The sequence below is a fragment of the Cydia fagiglandana genome, chromosome 20 (genome assembly GCF_963556715.1).
Source record: "Cydia fagiglandana chromosome 20, ilCydFagi1.1, whole genome shotgun sequence".
Classification (NCBI taxonomy): domain Eukaryota; kingdom Metazoa; phylum Arthropoda; class Insecta; order Lepidoptera; family Tortricidae; genus Cydia; species Cydia fagiglandana.
In genome coordinates, this window is record NC_085951.1 from 6,087,405 (window position 1) to 6,105,102 (window position 17,698).

The window sequence follows — 17,698 nt, forward strand, 5'->3', positions numbered from 1 at the left end:
CTGTCTTTATTGTTTATTATAAATGCGTAACAATTGATGTACAATGCCATTGTGCTCCCAAACAAAAATATATCGGACAACCATTCAAAGCTTAGTCGTGCTCGCGCCGTAGTCAACAGTGGTTACATAGTCGCCGTAGTTGTCAACATTTTAATCACCTAATATAATATCGGAACTCCACTTAAAATGTTTTGAGGCTAAATACTGAACATGGTGTCGAAATCAAAAGTGTACTTTTTTTGCGAAATGTGACTTCGTAAATGGGATTTCGTAAAATAGGGAATATGATAGGAATTTTGGTACTGCGATAGGTACTCGTATTTACATTTTGAACTAAATATCAAAAGCAAAAAGCTTTCGTTCGCGCGTACAAAAATGAAGTCGTCCTGAATGAATACGTCTATGAAGTCAATGGGCAAGCAGGCCGAGAAGCCGCCGGTAGGGCCGAAGCCCTCGGTGCGCGCGTGGCAGCCGGCGCGCAGCGCGCGCGCGCGGCGCCTGCGCGTGGCGCTCGCCACCGACCTGCTGGCGGGCCGCTGCCCCGCCGTCGAGGCCGTGCTCGCCAACCTCAACTCGCATTATAACGTGGTAAGGGCTGATTTAGACGGGCTCGCGAACTCGCATGCGATTTTAGTTACATTGCGGACTGTTGGTTACGTTCAATCCAACCGACCGATCAAAAACCGCAATGTAATGAAACTCGCATGCGAGTTCTCGCATCGTCTAAATGAGCCCTAATTCATATCTAGTATTAATGTCCACCACATTTGATTTTCACAAAACAACATGTATTTTAATGTCAAGCGCAAGCGCTAAGGGTCTCCCCACACCTATCGACGAAAAACCGCCGCGGAAAGAGCGAAATACACGTCGTGTCGTAATGTCAACTTGAGTAACGTCTTTTTCACTTTTGTTGCGAAGACATAAAGCTCTTTCCTGTCAGCATTTCCGATTCCGCGTCAATAAGTGTGGGGAGACCCTAAATCGCGTTACAGAAGTAGCGTTTTGTACGTACGCATAATAAAACAAAGTTGCCTATGTTGTTTTAACGTAGGAAAAATTACAATGCCTTTTGCTACGGCGTTAACGCACGTGTTTGCCCCAAAAACGACGTGTTTTCGGAACGCATACTTTCGCGGCGAACGCAATCTGTTGAACGCATGCGATTACTGCACAAAACAACCGAGCGATTAAGTATTATTTGCTTCGGGCAGTCTGACTATAAGTGAATAATATGTTTATTTTCAGAATAATAAAGCATTACAAGAAGCGTGTAGCCTGTTGGAAGAACAACTGATAGATTTGGAAAAGTTATCAGATTTAAACGAAGGGAAGAGCAAAGATCACGAGGTACGTATTTTATTACTCATATTTAATCGGTGCTAATTACATACGTACCGTACGTTGGGAAATGCTGTCCTATATTCCTGTTATATTTTGGTTGAGTTTCTCGGAATTTATTTACGAAATATCATTTAATCCAGTCGTTTTTTGGTGAAGGAAAACATCGTGAGGAAACCGGACTAATCCCAACAAGGCTTAGTTTCCCTTCTGAGTTGGAAGGTCAGATGGCAGTCGCTTTCGTAAAAACTAGTGCCTACGCCAATTGTCGGAATGAGTTGTCAAGCGGACCCCAGGCTCTCATGAGCCGTGGCAAAAATGCCGGGATAACGTGTGGAAGGAGGAGCTTTCTGTTATATTTTTTCATCGTTTTCTTGGTTCAGTTTGTGTATGTATTTGACAGTGCGAGGTGCAACGTCTCCGCGCGGAGCTGTCCGCGGCGCAGGAGAAGCTGGGCGGCGCGCTGAGCGCGAGCGCGGCGCGCGCCGCCGAGCTGGCGGCCGCCGCGCAGGAGCTCGAGCGCACGCGCGACCTGCACATGCAAGCCACGGCGCAGGTGCAGCTGCTGCAGGTACGTTACGTACAACTCTATATTGAAAGGTGTCAGCTTTTATAAGGCAGAGGAAATATATTTCCTACCTGATTTTGAAGTATATTTCAAAGGGATAGGGTTTAATTTTGCATAATTTCTGACAGATCTCCAGATAATAGATGTTTTAAGACAATGTTGTTCAAATTTTTCCATGACGCGACACCTCGGCAGAAGGTTTTTTTTAACCTGCTTCCTAGTTTCCTTATTAAGGCTTTCTGAGCCCCCGCGACCCCTACCTAAGGGTTCTAACAGAAGACTGTTTGAACAGATCGGCTGAATATATATACACGTTCCAGGAGCGAGTGGAGCGCGCAGACGAACGCGTAGCGTCTCTGGAGGCGCGCTGCGCCGCGCTGGAGGGCGAGCGCGCGGGCGGGCAGGCGGCGCTGGGCAGCGCCGCGCGCCGCGTGCGCGACCTGCAGGAGGAGTGCGCCGCGCTGCGCACCCGCGCGCACGACCACCACGAGCTGGCGCTGCAGCTGAAGGCGCAGCTCGACGAGGCACAGGTACGCTGGAGGGCGAGCGCGCGGGCGGGCAGGCGGCGCTGGGCAGCGCCGCGCGCCGCGTGCGCGACCTGCAGGAGGAGTGCGCCGCGCTGCGCACCCGCGCGCACGACCACCACGAGCTGGCGCTGCAGCTGAAGGCGCAGCTCGACGAGGCACAGGTACGCTGGAGGGCGAGCGCGCGGGCGGGCAGGCGGCGCTGGGCAGCGCCGCGCGCCGCGTGCGCGACCTGCAGGAGGAGTGCGCCGCGCTGCGCACCCGCGCGCACGACCACCACGAGCTGGCGCTGCAGCTGAAGGCGCAGCTCGACGAGGCACAGGTACGCTGGAGGGCGAGCGCGCGGGCGGGCAGGCGGCGCTGGGCAGCGCCGCGCGCCGCGTGCGCGACCTGCAGGAGGAGTGCGCCGCGCTGCGCACCCGCGCGCACGACCACCACGAGCTGGCGCTGCAGCTGAAGGCGCAGCTCGACGAGGCACAGGTACGCTGGAGGGCGAGCGCGCGGGCGGGCAGGCGGCGCTGGGCAGCGCCGCGCGCCGCGTGCGCGACCTGCAGGAGGAGTGCGCCGCGCTGCGCACCCGCGCGCACGACCACCACGAGCTGGCGCTGCAGCTGAAGGCGCAGCTCGACGAGGCACAGGTACGCTGGAGGGCGAGCGCGCGGGCGGGCAGGCGGCGCTGGGCAGCGCCGCGCGCCGCGTGCGCGACCTGCAGGAGGAGTGCGCCGCGCTGCGCACCCGCGCGCACGACCACCACGAGCTGGCGCTGCAGCTGAAGGCGCAGCTCGACGAGGCACAGGTACGCTGGAGGGCGAGCGCGCGGGCGGGCAGGCGGCGCTGGGCAGCGCCGCGCGCCGCGTGCGCGACCTGCAGGAGGAGTGCGCCGCGCTGCGCACCCGCGCGCACGACCACCACGAGCTGGCGCTGCAGCTGAAGGCGCAGCTCGACGAGGCACAGGTACGCTGGAGGGCGAGCGCGCGGGCGGGCAGGCGGCGCTGGGCAGCGCCGCGCGCCGCGTGCGCGACCTGCAGGAGGAGTGCGCCGCGCTGCGCACCCGCGCGCACGACCACCACGAGCTGGCGCTGCAGCTGAAGGCGCAGCTCGACGAGGCACAGGTACGCTGGAGGGCGAGCGCGCGGGCGGGCAGGCGGCGCTGGGCAGCGCCGCGCGCCGCGTGCGCGACCTGCAGGAGGAGTGCGCCGCGCTGCGCACCCGCGCGCACGACCACCACGAGCTGGCGCTGCAGCTGAAGGCGCAGCTCGACGAGGCACAGGTACGCTGGAGGGCGAGCGCGCGGGCGGGCAGGCGGCGCTGGGCAGCGCCGCGCGCCGCGTGCGCGACCTGCAGGAGGAGTGCGCCGCGCTGCGCACCCGCGCGCACGACCACCACGAGCTGGCGCTGCAGCTGAAGGCGCAGCTCGACGAGGCACAGGTAAACAGACCGGTTGGGAGCTACCTTTCACTTCGCTACAGAAACCTGAGATAGCCCCACATAATCGCATATCTCTTATATTATGTAATTAAATTTTGGAGTCGGGACTACATTTTGCCACTATTTTATAACGAGCTCGCGAGCTATAAATGTTTTTAGATATAAATGTGTAGAAAACATTTAGCCGCTCCCGTCGGCCCCGAATACGGTTTAAAATGGATTTTTGTGCGCTATCCAAGAGATTAACTATTTATCATATCACGTATTAATTATAAAAAAATTGCGGAGGTTAAAAGGTTAAGTGTATTGATTTTATAACATTTGCATTACACGCCAGTTGTATGTGAATACAGGAGCAGTTGGAGAGCGCCCGCGAGGCGGCGGAGGCGGCGACGGCGTGGTGGCGCACGCGCGAGACCAAGGCCGACGCCACGCTGCGCCAGCAGGCCAAGCTCATCGACTTCCTGCAGGTACACTTATTGTTCCACTCCACCACTTATTCGCTTCGGCGACCTTCGTCTTCGTATTAAAACTGCCGTGAGACATGCTAACGTTAAACTTTACGGTTCAACTCATGTGTAACTCGAACCACAACGAACATTTGAAGAATATCTAAACTACCCAGTTTTTGAACCCACCTCACATCCTGTTCATGCACCTACTACACTGCCTAGTGGTCATTATCTTTTCACGTTTATATAACGAAGTGACCGTTTCAGGCCAAAGTGGAAGAGGTCGGGCGGAAGAAGTGTACCCTGGGCAACAAGCTGTTCGGCCGGTCGGGCCGCCGCACCAACGCCTCGCCGCCGCTGCGCCGCGCCAACAGGTACACACAGTGGTGGCCGAAACGTTAATGCAATTGAATCGTCGGTATCACACTTGACAGAGTGGTCGTGGTCATCGCTTCAGGTGTTGGTGGCAAGCTTCACAGCACCTCGCCACTCTTCTCTGATAGCCGCCTTCCTCGTGCATTCATGTAGTGATAATGACATTTACTGCCGCTTTTATCTGGTCAGTCCACCTCATAGGCGATCTTCCTCGTGGCCTGGACCCTCAACCTTTCCCTGGACCGCAAGTCGCTCAATAGCCACCTCCCCTCGGCGGCATACGTGACCAAAAAAGGTGATGATACTGCACCAAAGATGATAAACGCTGCTTGATGCCGAGTTCTCGAAGTATAAGACTCGTTGGTACGGAATTCAGTCCACGATAAAAATAAATAAAATAAAAAGCCTTTATTAATTCTCTAAGAGATTACAGTATGTTATACAAGTATTTTTTTTTTAATCTTTAAGGTTTGTTTATAGAGACCCCTCTTTGGGTGAAGGCCTCCTCCAGTTTTCGCCAAGTATTTCTATCTTTGGCCTTCTGTGGCCAGTCCTTGCCCGCTTAACAAATAAGATAATGTACAACCGCAATTTCAGGTTGGGTTAGGTTAGGTTCCTTAGTTACCTTTTATCCCTCAGAGCAGAAAATAGAAGCCCCGCGAGGCGGGGCTTCGTTGGTTTGTCACCAAGTCATACTTGCATAACCTATATTAGTATGACAAATATACATAGCTGTTATGATTTCTAAATGTAAGCTCTCCGCATAATAGTTATTTGTTTTACAAGGGGGCAAAGTTGTTGTTTAACCGCTCGTGCTAATATTGATACCCGATCAAGCGAAAGATTTCAAAATTGAACCACGAGCGTAGTGAGTGGTTCGAAAAATGGAATCTTGAGCGTTGTAAGGGTTTCAAAGAACGAGGGTTAAACAAAATTTGCCGCCGAGTGAAACACAGAATTTTTCGCCACACTAACCTGAAGCAAATATTAAATGTAAAATATCAAACAAAATCAAACCAAATCAAATCCAAATGAATGTTATGTGCAGGTTGAAGTTATTTATTAAAAACAACAATAAGTAAGTACCTATAAAATTACTTAAAGTGAGTTATAGCATGAAAATTATCGTGAAAATAAATATTTTGCCTCTTCCTAAGTAGTACAATTTCTCTCATAAATAGTGTTTTAATATTATCAGCAAAAATAAGAGCGCTATTTTATTAGAATAATTTCATTTATAATAGTTATTTCTCGGACCCAATTTTGGACCCGGGTATATCCTTAAACTACGTTCAAAAGAGAGGTATGGGCACTGTGAATGTCATCTCGCTTTGTGTGGTAGGGCACAGCACAGCGGATGTCATTCCAGATCTATCCAAGCAGAGCCCAACTGGGGAAGTACGTACTTACCTCCACCTTACAGAAAACACCGGTCAAATAACACTATAGGCCCCACTCAAATCGTTGCAAGTGCATTAAAATTAAAGTGCATAAAATTATGTCTGTATGATGAATTATGTCTGCATGAAAGTATTTTATTCGTCATCAATACCTACGTAGATACTCGTACTCGATTTCATTTTGTAAGATAAACGACGGTCCGCAAGATAAACGAAAGTCCAACTACCCGCGCTGCGGTCATTTAATAATTGTTTCACCATCTTTTTGCAGTAGGATATTACTCAAGGTGTATATGTTTAGAATCTGCATGAATTACGCTTTATTATAGTATGTTTTATATGATATTTTTGGCCACTATACAAAAGTTATTAGCTCTCAAAGCAAAAACCTCCATCCAAAATTTTCATCTTTTTACGTTTTTCTTGTAAAATTACTATGAAGCTGAAAAAAACAAATATCAGCAATGAATTCTACGTCTCCGGTTTATACGAAAATGATACCAAACTTGCCCTAGTAGCCACCAGGACCAGAACAGATTTTTTTGAATGATGACGGGTGGCGGCCATCTTTGTACCCCCCCTACCCTTATTGCTTCCCAGGCTTGAAATGCTTAGAATTACTCAAAGATCATATGTGATGAAGCTCATAGCTTAATAAAAAATTTTTGGGTCAACTTCATAACTGACACCGCTAAAATAGCCATACGCCTCTTTACTTCGTCGATACATCCACAGTTGTTCGTAATTAAAGCTCCCAGATAAATGTATGATTGCACCACATCACAATTAGCAATTTGTGTGGTTTCTGGAGAATTGTTATTCATGCGGTCGACATTCATCATTTTTGTTTTATTCCGGTTAATCTTAAGTCCGAACTCAAGGCTAACGCTTTCCATCTTGCCGAGAAGTTCTTCCATGTGCTGGGTACTGGTGGCGAACAAAGTGGTATCGTCTGCATATCGCAGGTTGGAGACCTTCAAGCCCCCGATCGAGATGCCATCTGTCCAGTCTTCAAGTGTAATCGCATTAACCATTAACCATGCCATTAACCATGGTCAATTGCAATTAATTTATTATTATTTTGCCTTCTTTTTTCTTAACATTTTTTTTGTGTTGTTTCTACTTAGTTATTGTATATTAACTGTATTATTGTGGACATCTGTTATTGGCTTTGTTTTTTGCTCACTGTGCTATGTATCATGTACTTTTTGTATTGCTATTGATGCCCCAAATAAATAAAATAAAAATAAATAAATTATTACTCATTCTTAGGTTTATTTTAGTTTATAATTTGTATGTTTAATCTGTTTTATTCTAAAGGTTTTTAAATAATATTGATATATTATAAACCGCAAACAATTTGAATGACTGACATAAATGACTGAAATAAATAAAATAAAACGTTCGGCCAACACTGGGTACACACGCATGTCGCGTTATATAGAGTATAGCGGTCAAGACTTGTTCGACTTACAATACCAATTTCCTAGTCAATGATAACTAACCCTCTAGAAGGTTTTCCCAAAATTCCAAATATATTCCAATTAATCCAGCTTTGATGATTCATTTGAAGGCAAGTCACATTTCCCGAATGTGCAATCTAATTTGAACCTTAAATCGAAATGCTAAAGTTGAAATTCTTTTGGCGCGTATGTGGTACTATGCCTGGAAAAGGGTTAATGTTTAGAGGCCCATCTAAAAACATATTTTTTCCAGAGAGTTACGAGAAGAAGTGGACCGATTGCGCGCTAAACTGGCCGCTTCTAAATCTCTCGACGAAAGCAAGTATGTATCACTATCTTAACCTATACCTACTTGGATACATATCATATTAATTACCTATTAATGCCGAAATTATAAAAAAATATCATGCATTTATTTCAGTTGCCCTCCGACGCCGAGACGTATGAAAAAAATTCCGAACGGGTAATTATTTATATTTAAGAATTAATTATAAGAAGAATTATTTTTACAATTCAGTAATAAGGTTTTCGATTTCTTCCGCTGCATTTTATTGTTTTAATTAGACCAAAATTTGTGTTGTAAGAAATATAAATTTCATATACAGTAAGTAATAGTTAGAAATTAGGCTGTAAGATTTACTCGTTTTCTTTTAGGACCGTAAAAAGTATCGATACGCCTGATGCACGGACGGACACATGGGTGAATTCATCGCAGGAGTCATCCTTACAAATAGTATGGTATGTAATCCACCATAAAATAATTTATGTTTTTCAAGTTATATAATTAACTTTAGCTTTAACAAACAATGTCGAGACTGAAGTAAACTTAGTTTGAATAATATCTGCACCTACTAGTTTAGATATTTTTTCTTTGAATATATGTATAAAATGATTTGTAATTGTTAACAAAATTAATGAGGCTATAAAAAAATAGACAACTCTCATTTCACCGTAATTTGTGTATAGGCGAGACGGCAGCCGCGAGCGCATGACGGCGCGCCTGAGCGACGGCGCGCTCGTGCTGCGCAGCGGCACCAAGGAGCTCCACGCACGCCTGGCCGGCGACGACGTGGCCGGGCTGCCCTTCAACGAGGCCGGCAGGGCCTTCATGGTGACTCTCATTACTCATACCGCGCGGCACGGTAAACCGATATTAGCACATGACGCTCGATAGCTGGTCAAAGGCAAATGTGAATGGCGCTCTAGATGATATTTTTTTGGACGTAAGGATTTTAACAAAACGTTGTACATGTTAATCGGTCAAGGCATTCAGAAGTTATGGTGCAATAAAGAAACTCACATACATAATGAACCTTATATGTATAAAGCCCTATTTAGACGATGCGAGAACTCGCATGCGAGTTTCATTACATTGCGGTTTTCGATAGGTCGGTCGAATCGGACGTAACCAACGGTCCGCAACGTAACTAAAATCGCATGCGAGTTCGCGCGCCGTGTAATTCGGTCGTGATTATTTTCAGATCACGATTTCGAACCCTGACGCTCGCGGCAGCTCGGCGGCGGCGCTGTGCGGCGACCGCGCCGCGCGCGCGCACTGGCTGGGCGCGCTGCGCGCCGCGCCGCCGCCGCCGCCGCCGCCCGGCTACACGCCGCGCGCGCTGCACGCCGGCGCCAGCAAGCCGCTGGCGGCCGCCGCACTGGCCGAGGACGCCGTTGCGATAGGTGAGATACACATATATCTCTCGTACGCCCGTGCTTGTACGGTAAGCGGCGCTCCGACTCGCGCCCGCTCCCGACTACGAGCCGCGTCCGTTCCGTACTGGCCCCGCTGGACCGCTTGCGGCTGCCGTCGTTGTGGATGATGCTGTTACAATAGGTGTGGAAAATTTATAAATCTTGTAATCATACACTCCTCCTCTTCTTCTTCCCGCTAGACTTGTTCCCATTTACTTGGGGTCGGCCTTCCTTGTCCTCAATACTAAGTACCTCAAGTGTAATCATTCCGCTCCAAATCATTGCTCTGAGTGGACGTGTGTGATCAGTTCTCGGATAATATTTTAAATTATTTAAAGCAATTATTGTATTCAAAGTGCAGTTGTGCCCCACAAGTCTCGGTGCCTCCTTGTTCCTCTTGTGTTGTTGCCCACTGGTCCCGTCGGCCATATTGCTTTGTGTCGGACTTCTCCCTCGTACTCTTTGCTCCGGCCGCTAGAATCGAACCCGCGCCTGCTGCGTCGTAGCCGCGTGCACTACCGCTGAGCCACGGTGCGCTGTTAGAGGTGACTCGAATTTACGACACATACTACGCGTGTGCTGTTGAAGGCAGTGGAAGTTGAACCCTATTTACATTACCGTAAGAGTCAAATTGCTACAATGGATCTATTATGCACAGTTTGCAACGAAGTTGTAGACCCTTCTACATTACTAAAATGTACGGGCTGTGGAGGCCCCTACCATTTCCATTGCCTGAATATAACACAGGCCCAATTTAAGGAAAAGTTACATGTTTTGGAAAAGTCATGGCTATGCTCGTTCTGCACGTCTGTTAACACCCGTCGCAGGAGGAACGACTTCACCCCTGTTGTTGCGGCGACATCTTTTGTACACCTGGATGAATCGGCTATGTCGTGTGACGGAATGAATGATTCGAGGCTGGCCGAAGGTGAACGGACGGCGTGCGCGAGTGAAATTGAGACCAGCAGCATCTTGACTACACCTCCTAACTTCTATCAAACATCCGATATTCGCGGCGGCCAGCCAGTCACCCAACCGAGTGAGGTGTTGAACAACATTCTAGCGAAAATTACCGAATTACAGGTACAGTTCTCAGCCATCCAAGTCATCCAATCGGATATGAGCCAAGTTAAGACTGATTTAGCTGAGATGAGAAATAGTCTCAATACGAAGGTCGAGGAGATGGCTGTTAGGATCGACTCCATCGAGTCCCGCGTAGATGCCCTGGAATCATGTAGAGCTGAATTGACAGAGGTAAAAAACATGGTACACCATATAATGGCAGACCAAAGAAATAACGACCAATGGGTGCGAAGATCCAATATTCAATTAAACGGGATTCCTGAAACCAGAGGTGAAAATCTGCAAGTGATTTTAAAGTCTCTAGCCGATCTCTCCGGATATCCCCTCAACACCAGTTCGGACATTGATTTTGTTACTCGTGTAGCCGTTAAGAATGATAAGGACAATAATAATCCTAAACCTATAATAGTGAAGTTTCTGGCCCGCTACAAGAAAGATGACTTTTTGTCTAGTTTGCGAAAATTAAAAAATTTGAAAGCATCTGATTTGGGATTCTCTAATAATGAGAATCGAATATTTATCAATGACCACCTTTCAACCTTCAATAAATACTTGCTTAAGCAAGCGCAAATTAAAAAAACGCAAAAAGGTTACAAATATTGCTGGGTTAGAAACTGCACTGTGATGGTACGCAAGTCTGATTCCTCGCCTATTTTGTTGTATATTACTTCCGAGGAGGCTTTAAACAAAATCACATAAGCAAAAACCTTTACTTGTTAAGTCATTGTGTTTGTTTAAATAATTGTACATGTATAATATCATTTATTACTTACATATTGCTTCACTGTAAAAACTATTTACCAGCTGATCTTGATAAAATATTTAGTACTTTTAACTTGCAATGCTCTTCTATAAAAATTATTGCTTTTACTTATTACGACTCGAATCACTTAGTATATCACCTTGTAATATTTTAAAAATGCAGCTCACAATTATTATCACTGACCACCAATTATTTAATGTCAAATAGCAATTATAGCATTTACTATCAGAACGTTAGAGGACTCCGAACTAAGTGTTGTGATTTCTTTCGTAATGTAATACAGACCGATTACGATCTCATTTGTTTGTCGGAAACGTGGTTAGTTCCGAGTATTTATGACGCTGAATTATTCGACGGACGATACAATGTTTACCGAACAGATCGTGATTGCGAAGGCATGGGGGTAAGCCGTGGCGGAGGTACTTTGGTAGCCGTACGCCGCGAGCTGAGGGTAGACTCGCGCGGTATGCGCCCGCTGCCTGCACTGCTCGACGCGGACGTCACAGGTATTGATATCGCTATCGGTCGAGGCAATTCAACAAAAAAACTTAGGCTGTTTACTTGTTATTTTCCGCAAAGCAAACATCAACAGGAATCACAATCGATATTTTTTGATTTTATCTTACAACTTTATAATGACTACCCGGACGACTTATACTTAGTTTTAGGAGATTTTAATTTAGGTGAAGCAGTTTGGGCCCCATTCGACTGTACCGATTTTAATTTTAACTATAGAATCACTAATTCTAATTTGAACGCACTTATCCATCAGCTTTCCTCTTTTATCAACTTAACTAATTGGGGACAATTTAACCATTTGCCTAATAAAAATGGACGCCAGCTGGACTTAGCTCTCTCGAACTGTCAATGTAAACTATCGCCCGCTGATCCACTGGTTCCCATTGACACCCACCACCCCGTTTTTTGTATTATTGCAGAGGTTAACTGGAAGGAACGTCCCTTAAAACAAGCACCGCGAGTAGCACGTCGTTTTTTTGCCGCGGATTATGAGCTCATAAATCACAAAATTAATCAAATTAATTGGGAGCCACTCATACATATGTTTAATATTGATGATGCCATAAATTATTTTTACTTGAAAATTAACTTAATTATAGAACAATATATTCCTTCTAAAATTATTTACAATAACGATAAGTACCCAGTCTGGTACTCTCGTCAATTGATAAAATTAATAAAGAAAAAGTACAAAGTTCACAAAAAATGGAAAATTTATGGCAGAACTTCCGACTATGACACCTTTTCCGACCTACGTTCTGCAATAAAATCGATGGAAGTGTCTTGTTATAACCTTTTTATATCACGAACGGAAAACAATATTAAAAATAATTCCAAAGCATTCTGGTCATTTGTGAAATCTAAAAGGGGTAACGGCGATATTCCAGATTCTCTCTTTTTTAACAACACTGTAGCTAACGACGGTCATACAATTGCCAATCTTTTTAACTCGTTTTTCCAATCTGTATTTACTCATGATTTGTTACCTAATGATTCATCTGCGCCCACTGAATCCGAATCGACATTAAATGTAATTAACAATATTGAGTTTCATCCATATTTGGTTGAAAGATATCTAAGAGCACTATCGGAATCGAAAGGCGGTGGTCCTGATGGTATACACCCAATTTTTCTTAAAAAATGTAGTAAAACCTTAGCTTTTCCCATATCAGTGCTATTTTCACTGTCTTTTAGATCAGGAATTATGCCAATTGTTTGGAAGCGCTCTCTAGTTGTCCCTATACATAAAAACGGTAACAAACACAATATAAAAAACTATCGCGGTATATCAAAACTGTCCACTATCCCTAAATTATTCGAGAAAATGGTTTATGATAAAATGTTTAATGCAATAAGACCCATGCTTACTCCTAATCAACACGGTTTTATAAATAAGCGTTCGGTTGAGTCAAATCTCACTGAATTTTTAGATTTTTCTTTGAGGGCCATGGATAAAGGGTTTCAGATCGACGCCATTTACACTGATTATTCTAAGGCCTTCGATAAAATTTCGCACACTATCCTTATTGACAAGTTGAAAACTTTCGGAATACATGGCGATTTATTAAGATGGCTAACATCTTACCTTCGAGATCGTTCCCAGGCGGTATCTGTCAAAGGATATACCTCCTCTTTTGTCCCTGTTTTGTCAGGTGTCCCGCAGGGGTCCCATTTGGGTCCCTTACTGTTTAACATGTTTATTAATGACGTAGTTAAATGCTTTCACTATTCCAAAATTTTACTTTTTGCCGACGATACTAAAATTTTTACCTTGGTTAAATCTATTGAAGATTGCATACTTTTACAGGATGACCTAAAAAGGTTAGATCTTTACTGCGCCAAAAACTGTCTTGACCTCAATATCGAGAAGTGTTGCTGTATTTCATTCTCTCGCAAGCGTAGCCCAATTCATTTTGATTACCAGATTAAGAACAAAAAACTGAATAGGGTTACCGAAGTAAGAGATCTTGGTGTTTACGTAGACAGCGAGATTCAGCTCACTTCTCATATCGACAAAATTACGTCAAAGGCATATAGAATGTTAGGTTTTATTTTCCGACAAAGTAAAAATTTTAGTGATCCTCGAACCATTATTTTACTTTATAATGCCTTTGTCAGATCGCATTTAGAATTCGCTTCGGTCGTTTGGAGTCCTCAATATGCAGTGCATATTAATGCCATTGAAAAAATCCAAAATAAATTTATTAAATGGTTGAAATATAGATTCAAATTGTTTGATAGTGATAACATGGTAAGTCTCCAGCTGCGCAGGGAGCAAAAAGATCAAATTTTTCTGTTTAAATTACTAAACCATCTAATCGAGTCGCAATATCTTATTAGCAATATTTCATATAGATGTCCTAATTCCCGAACTAGATCCAAAGCTTTATTTGCCATTCCATTCTGTCGTACTAGGTACTTCAAAAACTCATATCTTGTTAGAGCATGCTCTACGTATAACTCTAAATATTCCAATTTTGATGTGTTCAACATGAAGCTGGGTAAATTTGTCACCTCAATGAAAAATAAACTATAACCTAAATAAGAACACACTTACATAAGTATAGGATGTAGGTAACTAAGTATTTGTTTTTTTTTCTCGTTTTAACTAGCCAGCTAAAATATCAGTTCAATAACTTTCGGTTTACTTGATTGCTTTGGATAATACTTTTGTATTCTTTGTATTTTATTTGTATCCTTTGTATTTCATTAAGTTATTCCCTTTGAGCATTTCTGTTTTAATTTATCAGTGGAAACTGTTTTGGCTTGTGTATTATTAATATTAATTCATATTGTGTAAGATTGAAAGCTGTTTGTTTCCCAATAAAATAAAATAAAATAAAATCATACACTAGGTATTTCTTTTTTTTTTTTTTTTCATTTTGCGATCCAACAGCTGTGACATTAAAATAAAAAAATATAGTAGATACAGGAAGCCAATTATAGGTTCTCGCTTATAATTTTATTATAATATAAATATATTAATGGTACATTTTGATGCATGTTAATTTTTGACAGGGTGCGACGACGGATTGCACTCCCTGCGCAGCCCAGTGCGCCTGACGTTGCCGGAGGCATCCCCCCGGCGCGTGGCGGTGACGGGCGTGTGCGTGAGCGGCGCGCGCACGCTGCTGGCGCACGGCGGCGCGCTGCTGCACGCCGCCACGCCCGCGCTCGCCTCCGCGCTGCGCCGCGCCGAGCCGCTGCAGCCCGCCGTCGCCGCCGACCGCGTGCCGCTGCCCGACGCGGCGCACCCGCACCTCCTATCCGTACGTGAGCCCGATGTTGACGAATACCGAGCGAGGGGTAGCTCGTTTCTACAGGAGCCCCCTCGACGTCGACGGCTAACAATTACCTAATTTAATATTTTGTGTACAGGCGATGACGGGGGCTCGCTCGGACGGGTCGTGCGCGGTGGCGCTGGGGCGGCGCGTGGTGCTGCTGCGCTACTCGGGCGGCGAAGCCGCCTACAGCGTGTCGCGCGCCTTCGGCCTCGAGCGCGCGCCCGCCGCGCTGCTGCTCACGCCCGCCGCGCTGTACGTGGCGGCCGAGCGCCCGCTGCGGGCCCGCCTGCCGCAGGGCGCGCTGCAGCCCTTCGCCGCCGCCGACCCCACCGTGGCCGCCGCCGCGCGCTCCCGCTCCGCGCCCAAAGCCGTGCTGCTGGTCGCCGCCGAGCCGCTCGAGCTGCTGCTGTGCTACGCCGAGTGCGGCGTGTTCCTCGACGACGCCGGCCGCCGCACGCGCCCCGAGGACGCCAAGTGGAGCGCGGCCGTCCACGAGTTCGCCTACGTGCGGCCCTTCCTGTACGCGATCGGCGAGGACACGGTGACGATCATCCACGTCGGCGACGAGGCGTACCGCGCGCCCGCCTGCACGTGCGACTCGACGTCGGTGGCCTCGAGCGGCTCCGAGTTCTGCGCGCCGGAGACGTTCGACCTGAGGCTGCCGCAGCCGGCGCTGCTCGGCACGACGCCCGACGGCATTGTCGTGCGCACGACCCGCGACGACGGCTACCAGGTGTCGGTCGTCAACGGGCTCGCCGCCTTCCGAAGCGTCGGGGCCTCGCTGGAGTCTCTCGACGCGGCCTCCGAATCCTACAAAGACTCGAACCCGGACCTGGCGGAGTCGGTCGGCGACCTGGCCCAGTCGTCGCCGCAGAACACGTCGCTGGAGACCCTCGACGGGGCGACCGGCTTCCTCGCCGACATCAAGAAAAGGGCGCGGCAGTTGCGAGAGAAAAATCGTAAACAAAACCAGTTGGACGCCGACGACGTCATCAAGGAGATCCTGACGACCGAAATAGGATTAAAACGAGGGTTAAGCGGTAGAGTGTCCCCGGCGCTCACCTCGGAGTTCGATTCTGATTCCGATTCGCGCAGCGAGCTCGAGCCGGAGACGGAGGGCTCGCAGCGGGCGGAGGACGTGTGCGCGGAGATGTTCACGAGGCAAGTTCGGTTCCAGTAGGTTATGTGTTATGTGAGAGACTTGACCTGATATTTTTACTATTCATTAATGAAGCAATCCTTATGGATTCATACATTTAGAAAATATTTAAGATGTAACAGTTTCGTAAATCGACACGCCCAAAAACCAAAACTTTTGTATAGTTGCGTTGGTTTCAAATAATTACAACCTCGTAAAGAGATAAAAGCCATCTTTTGCTTGATCCTTAAAAGACAAGCTGCGTTGTTCGGTGTAGCCGAATTCGAGAATGCATATTTGATAAGGTAATGTACTTATACTCAAGTATTCCTATGAAAATAGACACTATTTTGTATGTAAATTAAGCAAGCAATGTAATGTATACAGTAATTAATAATTAATACTCTTTAAGTATTGTATGCTATTTAGGTAGATTAATTGAAGTAGCAGTGTTTTTTTTTGTTTTTGTATTTATTTTTTTGAAAAAGTTTGTTCAGTGTGTTGTATGTAATTAAGTGTTCTTTCGAAGATTTTGTTTCGTTTTGAACTCATAAACGAAAAGTTATAATGTGTCACTCTCACTATTTCGTTAAGAAATAATTTCGAATTTGAATTTTTTTCCAAAATTATACAAAAAAACCGGATAAGTGCGAGTCTGACTCGCCCACCGAGAGTTTCGTACCGCTCCGTTATAGCGGCAACAGAAATACATCACCTGTGAAAATTTCAACTGGTGACAGACAGACGGACAGTAGAGTCTTAGTAATAGAGTCCCGATTTTACTCTGTGGGTACGGAACTCTAAAAATGTTTCTCATGTCATTTACACAAAAATGGTAGACAATTCGAGCTCAGCTCAGCTTTATCTTATGCCATTGTAAAACTACGAATCTACCGCAACACTACCACACAATATGAGAAATAAATCTAACCACAATTTTATTGTACTTAAGTTATTTTGATTTCATTACGTTACGAATATTATAGTAACAGTAAGAATGTAAAACGGTGCAAGTATACTTAATTAACATGACAGAGATGTGACCACTAAGAGAAAGTTTAGAGTTATTCTATAAAGGGATTATTTAGGAGATGAGCTTGCATGTAGAGTTAAGCCACGAAAAGTCTGCAGCGATTTTGATAGCCCTCGGAGTGCCAGTGTTATTTATTTTATTTGTTAGGAAAACTTATAGCTAGAATGGGGTTGGCCGGTGGAAGTTTTTAGCAGATGGCGCCATCATAGCTTGCCCCGTCAATCCCTAGAATTATGTCAAATTTTTGTTTTTTCAATACCCCGGATGCCAGCCCTTTAAGCCAAATCTCATAGAAAAAGGGGCAAGCTATGATGGCGCCATCTATCCAAACCTTTGACAGTTGCCAACCCCATTACAAGTTAGGTAATAACATAGAAACAGTAAGCCAATTACAAATTTTCACAGGTAGATATGTCAGAATTTCATAGAAGTTTAATGTTTAAAATAATACTTGCACTGCGTGGGCTATCAAATCTGCTGCAGACTTTTCTTGGTCTGACTCTAATTATTTTTTAGTCTGGTTGGATTTTAATATCTTTGAAATGTCTGAGAGTTCAGAGGCGCAAAACTTCGTAATGTTAGTATGGTTCCTGATAAATACTTTATCAATGGAAAATCTTATCGCACAGTAT

General features: G+C 45.8%; 1 protein-coding gene across 1 annotated transcript in view; it reads left to right on the top strand.

Moving 5' to 3' along the window:
- Positions 1-17,185, top strand: part of LOC134674724 (citron rho-interacting kinase-like) — a 34,029-nt gene extending 16,844 nt beyond the window's left edge. The window contains exons 20-31 of the mRNA XM_063532851.1: positions 1,249-1,350; positions 1,745-1,912; positions 2,230-2,439; positions 4,215-4,331; positions 4,581-4,687; positions 7,805-7,873; positions 7,973-8,014; positions 8,206-8,289; positions 8,518-8,662; positions 9,033-9,234; positions 14,630-14,880; positions 14,990-17,185. Coding sequence (XP_063388921.1) covers positions 1,249-1,350; positions 1,745-1,912; positions 2,230-2,439; positions 4,215-4,331; positions 4,581-4,687; positions 7,805-7,873; positions 7,973-8,014; positions 8,206-8,289; positions 8,518-8,662; positions 9,033-9,234; positions 14,630-14,880; positions 14,990-16,075 — 2,583 coding nt within the window. The 3' untranslated portion in view covers positions 16,076-17,185. The remainder of the gene's footprint in view (positions 1-1,248; positions 1,351-1,744; positions 1,913-2,229; positions 2,440-4,214; positions 4,332-4,580; positions 4,688-7,804; positions 7,874-7,972; positions 8,015-8,205; positions 8,290-8,517; positions 8,663-9,032; positions 9,235-14,629; positions 14,881-14,989) is intronic.
- Positions 17,186-17,698: the final 513 nt, after the last annotated feature.